This window comes from Podarcis pityusensis (assembly GCF_964106645.2).
Source record: "Podarcis pityusensis genome assembly, chromosome: 5".
NCBI lineage: Eukaryota > Metazoa > Chordata > Lepidosauria > Squamata > Lacertidae > Podarcis > Podarcis pityusensis.
Window position 1 is genome coordinate 38,152,078 of NC_138032.1, and position 17,758 is coordinate 38,169,835.

General features: G+C 42.9%; 1 protein-coding gene across 1 annotated transcript in view; it reads left to right on the forward strand.

The window, feature by feature from the left end:
- TRPM2 (transient receptor potential cation channel subfamily M member 2) overlaps positions 1-17,758 on the forward strand; it is a 38,323-nt gene that overhangs the window by 9,918 nt on the left and 10,647 nt on the right. The window contains exons 6-19 of the mRNA XM_081007265.1: positions 893-1,073; positions 2,184-2,347; positions 2,976-3,156; positions 5,512-5,573; positions 6,265-6,465; positions 6,567-6,669; positions 8,036-8,157; positions 10,457-10,807; positions 12,057-12,194; positions 12,784-12,913; positions 13,838-13,983; positions 15,139-15,251; positions 15,410-15,623; positions 16,722-16,840. Coding sequence (XP_080863391.1) covers positions 893-1,073; positions 2,184-2,347; positions 2,976-3,156; positions 5,512-5,573; positions 6,265-6,465; positions 6,567-6,669; positions 8,036-8,157; positions 10,457-10,807; positions 12,057-12,194; positions 12,784-12,913; positions 13,838-13,983; positions 15,139-15,251; positions 15,410-15,623; positions 16,722-16,840 — 2,225 coding nt within the window. The remainder of the gene's footprint in view (positions 1-892; positions 1,074-2,183; positions 2,348-2,975; positions 3,157-5,511; positions 5,574-6,264; positions 6,466-6,566; positions 6,670-8,035; positions 8,158-10,456; positions 10,808-12,056; positions 12,195-12,783; positions 12,914-13,837; positions 13,984-15,138; positions 15,252-15,409; positions 15,624-16,721; positions 16,841-17,758) is intronic.

Genomic DNA, 17,758 nt, shown 5'->3' on the forward strand with positions numbered 1-17,758 from the left:
AGAGGAAGCTGTGCATGCAAATGTTCCCTCACTGCAGATGTTTGTTCTGAGTGCATGAACCTCAGGCTGAGGCAAGCTGGTATGTGTGACATTGGGTGGAGGTACCAGTTCATGTAGATTCATCATGGAGCATTTCATCTGAATAGTGTTTTCTGTGATAAGGGGAGCAACTGTCAGGAGTGGGGAGCCTGCTTCTGCATGTGGAGGCTCCCTACATGAGGCAGAACATTTATTTCCTGTCACCCTTCAACTTACAGAGTGGGGAGGGGAACACAGTTAGTGCACCTCTTTCCACAGCCTGTGATTATGTGTTGTTTTCCCCAGCTCCCAAAATGTCCAGAAATAGAGCTTTCATAGCATAGATACTGGGAATTATTAACATTAGGCAGGTACTGTACTATTTTAGATGTCTGATAAAAACTTCTTTATTTTATTTTAGCAAGCCTAGCCAGACACATAATTTATTCATGTACACTTGTTTTTAATATTTGCTGAATTTATCAGTGCTACACTGATAATTCTTATGTGCATTGCTTGGAGATTTTTATCAAGTGGTTTATATTCTCTAATAAATTAATAAATAATAATGTGGAACAATAAGAAGAGTTGTCTCTGAGTGAAAAAGAACCCTTTGTAGCTTGAAATATATTTCTGCCCCCCCCCCCAAAGTCACAGAAGATATTCTCTATGTTGTCTTTGTGACTTCCTATTCCACTCAGACACAAAGCTTTGGGAATATGTTGCTGATTCACAAGATTCCTTGGATGCTTGAATTAAATGGGAGGGCCTGTGGAGAGCCTGGAACTCTTACGATATTGGCCATAGTTGCTAGAATCATAGAATAGCTTTCTCATACCATCTGTGCTTTATTTGCTTTATTCTCTTGTTGCAGTTTGTGCGTGTCTCCTCTAATACCCCCCCAAGTGTAATTTACCAGCTGATGACGCAGCACTGGGGACTTGATATACCCAACCTCTTAATATCTGTGACAGGAGGAGCTAAAAACTTCAACATGAAGCTGAGACTGAAAAACATATTCCGGAGGGGGCTTGTTAAAGTAGCGCAGACAACAGGTAAGGCAGAATCCTGCTCCAAAGCCACCAATAAATGACATATTCCTGTATTGTTTCTCTGTTTCTTTATGTAATATTGTTACCTGCTCCCTCACTTCTCCAGATGGTAAGAGGGATACAAGGAAGCAGCACGTACACAGGTTTCGTTTCAAATGGAAAGAAATCACTGGAAGCTTACTGGTGTTTTGTAATATTTGTATTTATTCACAAATATACAAGTTGCACTTCAGTGGAGATACAGCATCAAGTACTCCAACTGACACCCCCACTACCACCAAAGTTCACCGCATCCGCATCAAGTCTTGCAGCACCTTTAGAAGTCCAGAAGTCCAAAATCTGTCCTTTTTGTCTGATTCTATCTGCCTCAAGCTGCTATGTGTAGGGATGTGTACTATGGACATATCATTCAGATTTTTGCTAGCCATTGATAAAGTTTGCCGTTAAGAGCCAATAGCTAGGATTGTCATATTTCAAAAAGTGAAAATCTAGACACAAAAGTTGTTGAGCTGTTTTTGTAAATAAATAAATTGAAGTTTTTAGGAAAATCACCAAAAAAGCCCAACACTTCTGCCATACACCCAGGATTTTCCAGACTTTTCAGCGGCTTTCTAAAAATTTCGCCTGGACACCACACCATTTTCGATGGACAAATGTCGGATGTATGGCAGCCCTAAGCTAATCTCCATTTTTTAAAATGGGGGTTTTGCTGTGCAAAATGTATCTTAACCAGTGTGACCATTTAAGCAGCCTCTTCTAACAACTATAGAAACCTAAAGATGGAAGGGACACAGAGAGACCACCCAGCCCAATCCCTAATCTGATAACAATATTTTGACCTTTTCTTTCAATCATTAAGAATCAGATGGACCCCTGAGGTGGTTTTCAATCATTAAGAAGTAATAAAACCTAAAATAAAATTCCCAACAAAAGTAGATCAGAAAGCTAAAATGAGAGCCAGTAAAAAGACAAACACTCAACTCCACCAGACTAAGTGGCTGGCAGAGTTATTATTATTATTTAAAAAAATATGAAGTATTGCTCCCTAATCCTGAACAAAGATTCAGAAATGAAGTAGATGGCCTTAATCCAGTCATGTTTTTTGTTTCCCAGGTGCCTGGATAATCACTGGTGGTTCTCATGCTGGCGTGATGAAGCAAGTTGGAGAAGCAGTACGGGACTTCAGCATGAGCAGCAACTATAAAGGAGAGATTATCACCATTGGCATTGCAACATGGGGGACAGTACACAACCGGAGTAGCCTCATCTGCCCTATGGTGAGCCATTTTCAGGCTGTGCTACTAGAAGAATAGGATGCTTACAGCTCAATCCCATACATGTCATATTTAATGTCATTTTTGCTGTTCTATCCTGGTGGAAATATGGCTATATTTCATATACATACGTGCTTACTGTTCCTAAAATAGCGTGCAGGTATATCCATATAATTTCTCTCCCCCCCCCCCACAATATACTTAATCCAATTTGCATTTAAGCTTCTGCTAAAAAAAGAAAAGAAAGAAAGCAGGTGAAATTAACAGGTGTATAGGATCACATGTGCACTGCAAAAAGAAGTTTTTGTTAAGACTCTGATGACAGATGAAGAAGGATGAGCAATGGCCAAAAAGATAAGTTATAAATGCAAACCAATCATATACAAGTACAATTCATTATAATGGTACTGCATTATAAATATAGACCAACCATATACAAGTACCATTTCTTGGGGAGTGGAAAGTTTTGTGTTCTAACACCCTGCAGATCCCACTGCTACCTCACCAAACTCCAAGCAAAGTAAGCACCATTTGTAGCGTTTATTTTGAAGCAAGAGTTAGAGCCTCAATAATTAAGTCCTTTGTTGGTTGCTGACCACTTTTCCCACCCCCAACCCCTGGATGTTTACAGGGTAGCTTCCCAGCTGAATATGTGCTGGATGAGGAGACTCAAGGGAACCTCTCTTGCCTGGACAGTAATCACTCACACTTCATCCTGGTGGATGATGGGACACATGGGAAATATGGTGTGGAGATCCCCTTGAGGACCAGACTTGAGAAGTTCATTTCGGAGCAAACGAAGGTGAAAGAAGGTAATTGTGATGCAATATACAGGGTATCTCATTACTGATAAAAGTCTGATGAGCAATCTGAGCCCTTCCCTCCTCTAAGGCTTGTTTGGAATTCATTTATGTCAGCCAGGCCAATGATGAAAAACTTGTTTCAGGTTCTGTTGGACTTCAGCTCCCATCAGCTCCATTCAGCATGGCCTATAGCCAGGTTGGTTGTTGTTAAATTGATTACTTGCCCTTCATCATAAGTCCCTGGGTGGGTTTCAGTTATTTAAAATTCAGAATTAAAAAAAGTTGAAACATATTACAGTGGTACCTTGGGTTACATACGCTTCAGGTTACAGACGCTTCAGGTTACAGACGCTTCAGGTTACAGACTCCACTAACCTAGAAATAGTACCTTGGGTTAAGAACTTTGCTTCAGAATGAAAATAGAAATCGTGCTCCGGCAGCAGCGGGAGGCCCCATTGGCTAAAGTGGTCTTCAGGTTAAAAACAGTTTCAGGTTAAGAATGGACCTCCAGAACGAATTAAGTTCTGAACCCAAGGTACCAATGTACATTTACAGGAATAGATTCAATATAAGTTTTAAGCCCATCAACACCTGGAGGACCAAAGGTTCCTTATTTTTAGGCTTCTGCATTAGGCCTTGATGATGTCAGATGGTGAGTGGAGAGATCATGAAATATCAGGACATTGAAATATCAGGACATTATTTGCTAAGGTAAAGTGCCAAAAGACTTGAATCCTGGAATCAATATCCATATAATAGGAGCACTGTTGTTAGAGATGGGAGGGAAGAACAGTTGTTTCTTTAGATTTGGATGTTGCTTCCAGTGGTATGCAATTTCTTCCATTTGGTACTGCAGTCTTGAATATACTAGTCTGTTTTTGATGCCAAGATATTGTCAAGTGATATTGCTCAGCACATGCTTTGCGTTCTAAAGGTCCCATGTTCAATCCTTGACATCTCCAGATAAAAGTGGGAATGATTGTTTTCTGAAGAAAGTCTGAATGCTGTTGTTGGTCAGTGTACAGTTGTGAGCTTGATGGTCTGACTTCGTCTAAGGCAGTTCCTATGTTCCTAGTTGTGACAGCATAAATGGCTAGTCTTGTGACATGGTGGAATGCAGGGCAAGTGAAGGGAGGGGCACAGAATGATGGGAAAGGGCAAGTGGGAAAAAGAAGTTGGTGACAGTTGGACCTGAAGAAAAGAAGTTATGGAGAGACCTAAGGAAGGTGGAAGAAAATGAATAGTCACCAGAAATTGAGGAGTTATAAAGACCTGGCCTAAAAAATACATGTGTTATTGAGATGTATCAATTCTAAGGGATTTTCAGGTCTCAATAATCAACGAGAAAATGATCTCCGTGAAGAACTTGAGTAAAACAATGGGATTCCCTGTGGCAATGTATGCCTCTCAGATCTACCTCAGCTGATATCCATGAAAACCCAAATGGAATTCCTACTCAGATAGTTTTATATCAAAGTCTGATTAGCTAAGGTAACAGGATGAGACAACGGCTTTGCACTGGAGACGCTGCTGGCATAAGGGTACATATTGGCAGTTGTGACGAACTGCCCTCCAGGGAGCAGGTTGTTAAGTGAGCCAAATTATGTCATCTATTTTTGTGAGTCTAAATTCAAATATTGTATTTATTTATTTTATTAAAATTTATATACTATCCGCTTGTAGGAAAAAAACTCCAAAGAATGAGTTTATGCTTGTTGCTGACCATTAGGCAGAAATGGAAAAGTGCTAAGGGTGTTGTCTTGGAAGGGTAGTAGGTAAAGTTGTGGTTTGCGGCAGCCAAGGTGACTTATCATATTCATGTTATTGGGGTGAATCCCAACCAGAATCTGACTTTACAATTTGACATGGTTTTATTTTCTATATGAGCAATAAAACAAGAGCTGCAAAGTATAAGAGGAGGTGGAGGTTTTCATAACAAACAAAAAACTACAAACATGTTTTTGCACAAGTTTTCTGCTGTTGCTGTATCCTGTTATTACTTTTTATAGGATTGTATATTGGCCTTTTTTCACTCCTATTGTATGTTGCCCTGATACTTTCCCCTAAAAATCATTTAAACAAAATAAGCAAAGGGACTGACTGCAAGCGACAAACAACTGATACCACAGTAAGTAACCAATGGTGGCTTAACGCTGGCTTGTGTGATGATGGTTGTGTTTGCTCATCATCATTAGAAATGTTAATTATGTAGCTGCTATTAATTGATTGCTCTTAATGTTATTTGAGATAAATATTGTTCATTTTAACTGGATTCAAAGGTAACTGCCAATGGGCATCAGCAAGAAGGGAAAGAATGACTAGCTTTCGGCACATGGGACTGACTGAGCCTTTATTTCCTCACAGGAGTTGCCATTAAAATACCAATCGTTTGTGTAGTACTCGAGGGTGGCCCTGGGACTCTTGATGTAAGTACTCTATAGGCATCAGGGCAACTAATTATGGGAAAAGAAGCAGAGTGTAGGAGAATTCAGTAATTGTTAACACCTGGATATTTCTCTCTCAGAGCACAGTGTGCCTCAATCACATAATAACCACTTTTGTGGTGTCTTTGTGACATTGCAGAAACACATCTAGTTGTAACTACAAAGCAGGGACTGGCTGTAAGGGCACAGAGAGTTCTGACTTGTACATTTCAAGCCCTTTTAACTCACACATAGCAAAGAGATTCTGCATAGCAGAAGATATGAGAGTATGCCTTAGCTGTAAACAATGAGAATCGCTCTAAAACTGTTGAAACCTGCTCAACATGCTGATCGGCAGAATGAAGTGGCAGAGCAAGGTGGAATTCTGAGCTACATCACTTAAGACAGCAGATGGGAGAATCATGTTTTTAAACTTTCGTTCCCATAAGAATTTCTCTATACTACTCTTTAATCCCAGATATGCTCCACAGATTACTACAGCATAAAAGGAGCATATATATTCCGAAATATGATCTCCCACCTGTGCCATGTGATGATACAGTTCAGAATTCCAAGATTTCATTCTACAAGCTTAATTCATAAATTGATTCTGAACTTAGTGGCAATATCACAGTGATGTCCATGAGACAGCACCAGCTCAAATGTAGTCATGCTCCTGTATTCTGTTCTACAGACCATCTACAATGCAATTACCAATGGCACCCCCTGTGTGGTTGTGGAAGGCTCAGGACGGGTGGCTGATGTCATTGCTCAAGTGGCTAATCTGCCCATCTCCCAAATAAGCATCTCCCTCATTCAGAAAAAACTGAGCATATTCTTCAAAGAGAGCTATGAGCAGTTTACTGAGAGTAAGATTGTGGAATGGACCAAAAAGGTAAGGCAAATGGTCTCTGTGCAGCTTTTACTGGGTTTTGTTGGTGAAGTTGCAATCATGAGCTAGGACCTTCAGTCCTACCTTTTCTTTGACATTTGCAGATCCAGGATATTGTGCGCAACAGGCAGCTCTTGACCATCTTCAGGGAAGGCAAAGATGGACAACAGGATGTCGATGTAGCCATTCTTCAAGCAATGCTCAAAGGTGAGAAGTGCAGTGGGTGTTGCAGATGAGCTACAGAGATCAGTAAGTGAAACTGTTTCTTTTAGGACATCCCCTTCTGTTGGAATGTATTGCTTCAGAATGCAGCACAAGACATTACTGTACGGTAGAACCTTTTGTGTGTCATAATTTAGACTTCACTTACCTTGAGGGATTTGTTTTCATGGAAGTGGAGGCACAGCAAGGACACCTGATCACCATATGCAGTGAGCAAAATACTGTTGGAGAGAGAGGCTTGGAAGAGAGATTCCTACTCTCCAGTAGCAGAGTTAAGCACAATGGTGATTGCTCAAAGAACTTTAAAACTTGGTTAGGTTTGCATCTACCCTCATCCACCTTTAAATAATGTTCCCTATTAAAATACCTAGGCTAGAAAAAAAATCACAGAAACTTAGCTTTGCAAATAAATGATTTTTTTTTTTTTTACTTAAGAAATTCCCAGAAGTTACAGCAAACAAATCTCCATCTTCTGGCAGTAAAACAAAGATGAAAAGTTTCCAAGCGACTTTAAAAAGAAAAGTACTTTGTTTCCTTACAAAAGGAATCATGCAATCTTTGGGTTTGCAAAGATGCAGGTTTTAAAATCTCACTTTTAAAGAGATTCGGTTTACTTACAGGATCAGCTGAGTGGGGAGCCAAAGCTACATGGCTCCTTCTTTGCTTGTTCTAGGAAGCATTAAGGGGGGAAAGGAGGGGGGCCAGAGGCTGCTGACAGCCTGCTAAGCCACCTTCACTGGCAACCTGAGCTCAGGTTAACCCTTTCAAGCATGGAAGTAGGAGTCAGTAACTGTAAAGTACAACAAATACTACCTGGTATCATAACCCGAAACTGACATTGCATGAACTGGGATGTTGAGCAATACCTAGGAGATAAAAAGTCATTTAACACAAACACATTTTATATGATGTGTTGAGTTTGATTGTTAACCTTACAGCTCATAGGAGGTAACAGCAATTTTAAAAAAACCAGCTCAAATACTTAATAAAACATGCAAGCCACATAATGGAAACATTAAAATGATTCCATACTAGCTTTGCTCCAGCCATTAAATGTCAACATAAACAACAAAGTCTCTTTGGAAAATGCTCAGAGTAACCAAGCTCTAGGCAGTAATGTTGGGTATGTTACATGTGCTTAAATCCACAGGATATTTAAAGAAGCAGTTGGGGGCCAAAAGGGTATGCTAGTGATACCTTTATGTTGCAAGGTACCTAGGCCTCCCAATATGTTTCTCTTGCCATTCATTCCCCTTCAAGTTCTGTATGTGCATGAGTAAAAGACAGCCAATAAAGGTCCGTCCTTTGCAACCTAGTTTCAGCCATGTTTTTGTTTATTCCTCTATTGCAGCCTCTCGATACAGAGATCACTTAGGCCATGAAAACTGGGACCACCAGCTGAAGCTTGCAGTGGCATGGAACAGGGTGGATATTGCCCGGAGTGAGATTTTCACTGATGATCATGAGTGGAAGGTAGGAAAGCTTTTGGTGACACACACTGGCAATGAGCATATCTGCTTTCTGCCTGCATAATTAGAGCAGGGTCTAAAAGCACTAGCCTTGGCTTGACTGCAAGCATGTGTCTTGGGAAGGCATGGGGTGTCTTGAGGGTGAAACCAGATGTTATAAGAGCTGCCTTGCACTGCTGCCATTCTGTGTCTCTTTGCTCTTCCTCCTAATATGTGCTGCAATACACTGTGTAACACCCGTGACATGTTATCATGAGGTGTGTCTCCCCACCTTCACACAATTGGCAGGCAGGGATGAGGAGACACAATGCAATGATGTTGTGTTATGTTGTAGACACATTATGAGGAAGAGAGGGTCAAGAGTAATGGAATGGCAGCTCTTCCAGTTCTTTACAGTCATTTTGTAAGTAGCTTTGCATTGCCATGGCAAAAAAGTGACTAATATTTGCAAACATGCCATAAAAACATATAAAATAGTTTTTAAAACAGTAGGGAAACAACTAAAGCTAGGTTTAAAAACAATACAGAACGAACACTTAAGGCAGAGAGCTTCTCATCTAGATGCATTGTTAATACAAAAATGTATTCAGTTGTCTCTGCAAAGTTCTGGGTGCCTGTTGTATCTCAACAGTAATTCCTGGCTCGCCTTTGTATATTTCACTCAGTTGCATTGTAAACTGCCCAGAGAACTTTTTGTAAGGGAATAATAGATCAGTGCACTAGTATGTATGGTCTTATGTAGCACATTCCTTGTTTGTTAGTGTTCATATGGAGGACAGAATAGCCATAATGCTTGTCTGGCAATGGCAGGCATACTTGGGATGATCAAAGAACAGTTTATTCAGAGAACTCGTGGTGTCAGAAGGTGCAAAACAACTCTTACATTGCCAGAGGTTTTTCAGTTTGGATGTGAACTCTTAAAAACTCAACTTTTACAGCTTGCTACTTTGAGGAATCTTTAAGACACCCACTTTTATCAGAAGTGTAAACACTGTCTTAAGGGATCGCATCATGTTTCTTAGAGGTTGCCACAAAAAGCAGGAAAAATGCTAATTTTTATTGTCTGTGCAGAAAACACTCTCCCTGGTCAATTGGCACCAGAAGACAATAGCAGAGTAAGGTTGAATTATCCCATGGGCTCCAAGTAACATTTCATCAAATAGCGAATACTTTCAGATTTTTAGGGTTTTTACAAATAGGTAAACCAAGTTATTTAAACCCTGTTGTTGCCGCACTGGCAGTATGGTTGAGTGGCTGCCCTGTTGCTGTGACATGCTAAAGAGCTGGGTTCTGCCCTCGCTGAAAAATCTTTTTAAAAAGGTAAAAGACCCCTGACAGTTAAGTCCAGTCGTGAACAACTCAGGGGTTGCGGTGCTCATCTCACTTTACTGGCCGAGGGAGCCGACGTTTGTCCACAGACAGTTTTACCAGGTCATGTGGCCAGTATGACTAAGCCGCTTCTGGTGAAACCAGAGCAGTGCACGGAAACACTGTTTACCTTCCCGCTGGAGGGGTACCTATTTATCTACTTGCACTTTGACGTGCTTTTGAACTGCTAGGTTGGCAGGAGCTGGGACCAAACAATGGGAGCTCACCCCATTGCAGGGATTCGAACCGCTGACCTTCCAATCGGCAAGCCCAAGACTCAGTTGTTTACACCACAGCGTCACCCGCATCCCTTGAAACATCGCATGTTAATAACACCTGTGTCATACATATTTTGTGTCAGAGCCAACATGGCAACTTCCAGCTACTTCTTGGAATGGGAGGCAGTGGTAACCATGAGGGGGTGGCATGTGTTGCTGACTGACCCCGTGGGCATGGCTCACCCACTATTGTCCTGTTGTCCCTTAGGGTAGCATGCTGTGGAAAGACTCTTACTATTGGCTTCTCATGCATCCATCACTCCATGCTAGAGAGGAAGCGGCTGTGCCCCATCAGCATCAGTGAGACCTGCTTGCTTCAATTTGCCTGCTGCTTTCTGTGCTTTGCTGAGGTGTAAATGTGGACTAAACGGGAGATAGAACACTTGAACATATGCTGGCCAGCTTCTATCTCTTAGCTTTCTACTGCCTGCTTCATCTGCTTCAGGGACTTTGCTATAGCTATCAGCTGCTGCCTTTCTAGAGACTGCTGCAACTCCTGTATGCTTCCTCATTACCTTTGAGCTGTGTGTGTGTCCATGTCCTTGTCTGTCTGTCTGTCTTTCTCTCTCTCCGCAACCCCCCCCCCCTCATGGGGAGGACAACCTGCATTACCCTTGGTTGATGTTGTCTCTTTCTGGTTGTCTTCTTGGCCAACAGCCCTCTGATCTGCACCCAATGATGGCTGCTGCCCTCATAGCCAACAAGCCAGATTTTGTCAAGCTGTTTCTTGAGCAAGGTGTGCGCCTGAAGGAGTTTGTTACCTGGGACACCCTGATCTACCTCTATGAAAACATGGCAAACTCCAGCGTCTTCCACACAAAGCTACAGAAGGTGTTAATGGAAGAGAAGGAGCGCTCAGCTTTCTCCAAAGTGCCAAGAGTCCAAATGCACCATGTGTCCCAGGTTCTGAGGGAGCTGTTGGGAGATTTCACTCAGCAGCTGTACCCTAAGCCGAAGAACACTGAGAGACACCGGCTCTCTATCGCCGTGCCTCATATCAAGCTCAATGTAATGTATCTCTGCATGTTACTAATCCCTTATAACCTTTCATGCCACCCCTTTTTAGTACAGGGCAGTCCATACATCCCCTCGCCACTTCTAATAGTGGTCCCTGCACCAATGCCAGGAGAACATCACCTTTGGTAAGCTAGTTATACGTATACGTTTTAATATTATACTGCGTCCTGCAGTCAGTTTGCTGTAGCAGCAGAAGCTGAATGAAGAATTGATACTGGAGATTTCTTTTACTGGCATCCAGGACATTTATGCCTGGACATTCATGCCTATTTCCAATGTTCAAGGTGCAAGTGCCATCAGTTATGTAACCAAAACAGCACTGCCCAATTGCAATAGAGAGGTATCAGCAGGTTTGAAAAAACCTTCCAGTTTGCAGAAGTAAAAAAATACAACTGTAAGGAGGGAAACCCTGTCAACCTACTGCCACAGAATGCTGACTCAGTGTTTGGGGGTATGGAGACAAAAATGGGAGTAGAATAGCTCAGCTGGAATCCTGCACGTCACACTGAAACATTTTGTTGCCGGTTCCATTTACTCTATGTCTACTGCCCTTTCTCCACTCACTGGTGCAAATCTTTGATTTTTACTTCCTTTCAATATGATTGTGGATCTCTGTATCCCAGCCTCTCTCCTCTTAAATTTAGTTCCAAGATTTTGTTCCATAACTTCAAAACAGGAAAAGGCCTGATGTGCTGTATCTTCCTAGACTCAAGGAAATGGCCTTAGAATTAGTTAAGCAAGCTGAGGGAGAAAAAGAGACTGTACCGGGGTTAGATGCCTCCTTCCTTGTGCCCTCTGTTGGTGGCAGAAGCTGAATGGTGATTCTATGGCTGTGTACACACTAGACCTTTGAAGCACATTTCCCCCCTCAAACAATGCTGGGCACTGTAGTTTGTTACAGGTTGCTGGGAATTGTAAATCTGAGGAGCAAGCTACAATGCCCAAAATTTTCTTGAGAATGTGCTTTGAATTCTTGAGAATGTGCTTTGAATGAGCTTTAAAGTTATGTGTACACAGCCTCCATGAGGGAAATTAATTTGAGGCTGAAGACACCCAATCCAGTATTGACATTTGTGTGAAGAAGGCATCACTGACCATGGTGTGTATGCTTGATAGTAGGACAGAAAATGAACATGAAAATTAAGAACAATAGTCCTCCTTTCACTCACACCACCACTTAGCAATTGTTATCTGATTCCAGCTTTATAATCATGTTCTTCCCCCCACCCCTCTTTTAAAGGTACAAGGGGTTAGTCTCCGATCCCTGTACAAGCGTTCTGCTGGCCGAGTCACATTCACAATGGATCCCATTAGGGACTTGCTTATTTGGGCAATTGTCCAAAACCGCAAGGAACTGGCTGACATCATCTGGACCCAGGTAAAGTTTTTCTTTTTTCAACCATCTCCAGATAGTACCATACCCAGCTCAAGAAAAGCTGGTAAGATGTCTTCATACTTGTCTTCCTTACAGTCCTGAGCCTTCACAACCTTCATCGCCTCTGCTAGCAGCAGCTCCCTTGCATGAGACATGGAGTTCCTTTGGCACTCCTTTAACATGAAGAGGCCTTGGGCCTAGTTCTCACTTAGATGATAAATTTGAATCTGGGTTGCACCAGTTGAGGCTGCACACGACAGAATGCTCTTCCATTAAAAAAAAATGAAAGATATTCTCCACATAGAAGATTATCCTGGATTTCTAATGTACAGGGATTTTTTATTTTTTTGCAAAGATGCTGTTACTCCTGTGAGTCTCTGCTTGGAGTTTGAAGCAGTCCAGGCCAGTCACAGGTTTGCTAGTGAGAAGTCAGTGAGAAGCTGGGAATGACAAAGACGTCCGCAGACTAGGAGTGGGAAGGGCTGAGAGAGCAGCAAGCTCACTTCCAAAAGAGAGGACTCCTGAAGGTTACACGGTCAACCTGGGACCCAGAAGTATCATGTTCTTACTAACCTGAGTCCTTTTGCTTCAGAGCCAGGACTGCACTGCAGCAGCTTTGGCTTGCAGCAAGATACTGAAGGAGCTGTCCAAGGAGGAAGATGACACTGACAGCACAGAGGAAATGCTGAGCCTGGCAGAGGAGTATGAGTACCGAGCCATTGGTGAGTCTGGGCTGGTAGGCCTCTGATCAGGGTGCGTTAAGTCCTCCAACTTACTGGATGCTTTCCTGTGATACCTACTCTGTCTCCCCTGCTCACACTACAGACCACCATGGCGTTATCTCATGAAAGGCTAGATCCCTCAGTACAACTACACAGATCCTATAAATTCAGTTCATTCTGAAACATGGGTGTTTTGTATGTAAATGCTCTGTAAGCAATGATCCCAAAACAGGTGAACACTGGGATCAAGAAGCTACACTACAACTATGCCTGTTCCCTAACTAAGTCGCTTTTAGAGCCCTGCCCCCCCAAACACATATCCTACTTCCTGAGCTCTTTGACTCCAGTCAGTCACACACATAGTTGTAGTCTCTGTTTCTATGACTAGAAATGCAGTGTCATTATACTGGTACTATTGCTTATTATGTCCCTGCAATGCACATGATGCTCACCTGTGACCTGTGATAAGGCTGAGAGGCACAGGGCTTGCCCACACTTCCTCTCGCCCCACTGCTTTTCCCTCTGGGAAACTCGTTCTTTACTGCTGAATCAGAGCAAATGTCAGTTGGGGTTTCCTGTGGACTGACATTTGCTTTGATTCAGTGGTAAAAGCAGGGATAGTGGCAGGGCTGGTGGAAAACCCTTCAGTCTAGGACCACAGTGGCTGGCCAAGGTCACCCAGAGAGCTTCATGCCTGAGTAGGGATTGCGAACCAGGCCTCTCCAGTCCTGGGTCAACACAATAACCACTACACTACTGTGGTTTTCACAGTTTTGGCTGTTAAGCTTGTTACATAGCAGCTCACTAATCCTCAGGCTAAGCTACCTCACAGGCTTGTTTGAGGTGGAAGTGCTTCTCAGAGAACCTGTGGGAGAGAAATGCAAAAGAAATAATAAGAATCTCTAATCCCGGTTACTCTTCTAGGTGTCTTCACTGAATGTTACCGGAAGGATGAAGAAAGAGCCCAAAAACTGTTGATCCGCATATCTGATGCTTGGGGGAAGACCACCTGCTTACAACTAGCCCTGGAGGCCAAAAATATGAAATTTGTGTCTTATGGGGGCATCCAGGTTGGAGTGCTTACTGACAAAACTTTGTTTCTTAAATAGTAATGTTAATCTGATTTACAGCTAACTGTGCAATATGTAGCCCCAACAGAATGGATTAACTGAAATACTTAGAAGAGAGACCACTGTTGGGGAAACATCACCCAATTTCCACCATTTAATTAAAGTAACCATCTCTGTTTCTACTACTGCCTGAGAAACTTCACACCTCACTATGCATGGCCATTGTTGCTGATGCTCCATTGGCAGAAAAGGTCACCCTTCTCTAAGTAGAGTTCCATTTGGCTACTGGGAAACTTTGAATGCCCCTATAAGAATTCCTGTGTTGTAGTTCCTGCTGCTCCATTGAGGGTGAACACTCAGGGTTTGAACTGCAGAAATACTGCAGATACTCTACAGCAAAGAGCAGGCCTTTTAGAACAAGTAATGGTGGAAAATTGTAAAGCAATACCACCAGGACTACATTAGTTCACATCTAAAAAAATAAGACAAATATCATCTGGGTTTTCAGAAACAAATGAGTGAGTGAATGAACATAAGAATAGCCCCACTATATGAGACCAAAGGCCTACTAGTCCTGCATTCTGTTTTCAGAGTGGCTAACCAAATGCACCAGGAAGAATGGTGTTGACTGTAGGCGGGGGGAGCTATTGTGGAAACACCATTCATTCTAGGTTGCAGATGTGAAATCAGTGTGTGATATGGGGGCACAGCAGTTAAGTCAAGGCCTACAGTTACTGTGTGGTCTAAATTTTCCCGATAGGTGGGATTCCTTGTACTGCCAGTGATTCTGTCTCAGCTAACAACACAGCTCATGCTTGTGTGCATCCTTCTGGGTCCTGAGATCCACACATGATGGCCACTTTCATTTTGCCAGAGCATGTGACAAGCCCTATCACCCTCCTTTTTTACCTTTGCCAAGTTCAAACCACACAAATTTCTGGCATATTTTTTTACCACAGTCACAGTCATGCTATTTAGCATTTGTCCTCTATTCTTTGGCATAAAGCCCACAGACTTTCAGCAGAGAATGTTGCCTGCTGTCCTCACTGCAAACTGATCCCTAAGTATGTCCCATCTTTCGCCTTCTGTTCTTGACCTTACCCAGGACATGGAAAACAGGCCTCAACCTTCATTGCACCTTGTTCCTCTTTCTAGGCTTTCTTAACCAAAGTTTGGTGGGGGAAGCTGAGTGTCGATAATGGGATATGTCGGGTCATCATGTGTATGCTGTTCTTCCCCCTTCTCTACACTGGCCTCATCACATTCAGGTACTTGTCAGGGCTTGACTGCACCACTCTCTGGCATAGAGATTTAGTTCTCACGTTTTTGTACTGCATGGTAGCAGCTATGACCAGTCCGCTCTTACAATTCTCTGGTATCTCCTCCAAAGATGTAAAACTGTATCATTCTTTCTTACTTTTCACAGAGAGAAGAGGCTGCAGCCTATGACTTGCCTGAACCGCTTCCGAGCCTTCTTTACAGCTCCTGTCGTCATCTTCCACCTCAATATCCTTTCCTACTTCACCTTCCTTTGGCTCTTTGCCTATGTGTTGATGATAGATTTCCAGCCAACTCCATCCTGGCGGGAGTATGTCATCTATTTCTGGCTCTTCTCCTTGGTGTGCGAGGAGACACGGCAGGTATTGGCTGTGCAAAGGCTGCCGTGACAATGCAGTTCAGAAACAGTGCTCTCAAGTGCCTGTTCCCATAGGCTATGTGTGGGGAACTTTTTCCAACCCAAAGGGTCACATACCCTCATAGGCAACCTTCTGGTGGCCACAAGACAGTGCTGAATAGTGAGTAAGGCCAGGGCATGACTGGGGACAAAAGTGGATAGAGCAATAGATGCTACCTTTGTACACTTTGCCTTTATTATAGTCTAGCAATGCGGGTGGCGCTGTGGGTAAAGCCTCAGCGCCTAGGACTTGCCGATCGCATGGTCGGCGGTTCAAATCACCGCGGCGGGGTGCGCTCCCGTCGTTCGGTCCCAGCGCCTGCCAACCTAGCAGCTCGAAAGCACCCCCGGGTGCAAGTAGATAAATAGGGACCGCTTACCAGTGGGAAGGTAAACGGCATTCCGTGTGCTGCGCTGGCTCGCCAGATGCAGCTTGTCACGCTGGACACGTGACCCGGAAGTGTCTGCGGACAGCGCTGGCTCCCGGCCTATAGAGTGAGATGAACGCACAACCCTAGAGTCTGGCAAGACTGGCCCGTACGGGCAGGGGTACCTTTACCTTTACCTTTACCTTTACTAGCAATGCAAAAGTCAGGGATTTCTACAGACAAACACACCACAACTCTCTTCATCCAGAATAGCAAGAGAAGCATCATCATCACAGTTCAAGAATACATTCCAGCTATGCAAAAGCACTCATGAAGAGTGCTAGGCAAAGACAGTGAGGGATGTAGCCTGGGGACGAGGCATGGCATGGAGAATCTCAGTGGCCAATTATAGAAACCTTGATGGCCATATTTGTTCTGTGGGCCTGAGATTCCTCCCTCCCTCCCTAGTCTTCCGGTCCTTTTGAGATTATTGTTTTACGTGTGAGAAATGAGAAAATGTTACTCAGCTTTTGGAATCGACCTCCAAGAAAACTGCATTTGATATCCTGGTTTGTAATTAGAGAGCAAGTCCCAATTTTCTGGTTCATATGCAAAAGAGAAGGGAATAGTGCCTTGGCACAATGCTTTTTTGATCCAATAAACTATGGTTAGTAAAATCATTTCTCTTCCTTTAGCTTTTTTATGATCCAGATGGGTTTGGCTTAGTGAAAATGGCTTCCTTGTACCTCAACGATTTCTGGAATAAATTAGATGTGTGTGCCATCCTAATCTTTATAGCTGGGCTAAGCTGCAGGTGAGTTAATATGCAATGATTCCAGCTAGCTGGAAAGGGAAGAGAACAAGGCATATTTGGAAAATGAGTGGGGGTTTTTAAAATCTAAATGCTGATTTATGCTTAATTTTTTCATCAAACTGGATCACTTTGCCAACGTATAATTGGAGGAGGCTTGTGTTTATGTTGTATTTTTATCCCTCAGTTCAGTCCCCTTTAGATCAATGTATGAGGAAGCTTATAAGCTGCCCATTTGCTACCAGGCCCAATTCAACATGTTGATATTAGTGTATAAAACCCTAAATGACTAAGGGCCCAAACTCTTGAAAGACAATCTCTCCCCATACCTCTCAAATCAGGCCCTGTGTTATTCAGGGAAGACTCTTCTTCTGATCATCCTGATGGCTTTATCCATCTTGCTATGATGCAGAATAGGGCCACCCTAGTGGCAGCACCCTGGTTGTGGAAGATATGACAGTCATCCTCACTGATCATTTTTAGGAAGCAGCTCTGACATCTCTCAGAAGAATGGTCTAGAAAAATAAGTACATTTATGTATGCAAAGCTGCTGCCTGCTATGCCACAGTTCCCTTTAACTGGCTCTTTCATGAATTGGCAGGACTGGAATTGTTGAGCATTTGGCATCACTTGCTGCTCTTTTCCTGGTTGGAGATCTAATCTCACTCCTGACACTCCCAACCCAGTTCCCTCTAAGCCTCTAAGCCTCTTCTATTTCTATGGGCATTTTTCATCTTTTGGCTGCTGTGGTTGGTATGCCTTAGGAAATAGTTGTAGCAGGAGCATATGCACAATCCCCTTTGTTTATTTGAATGACAGTTGTTTGCTGCAGCAGGTCGGACACTAGTGCAGAGTTATATGGGTCCTTTGGTAATTAAGCCTCCTTGCTTCCTTGTGTCTGGGTGTAGTGATATTTGGGAA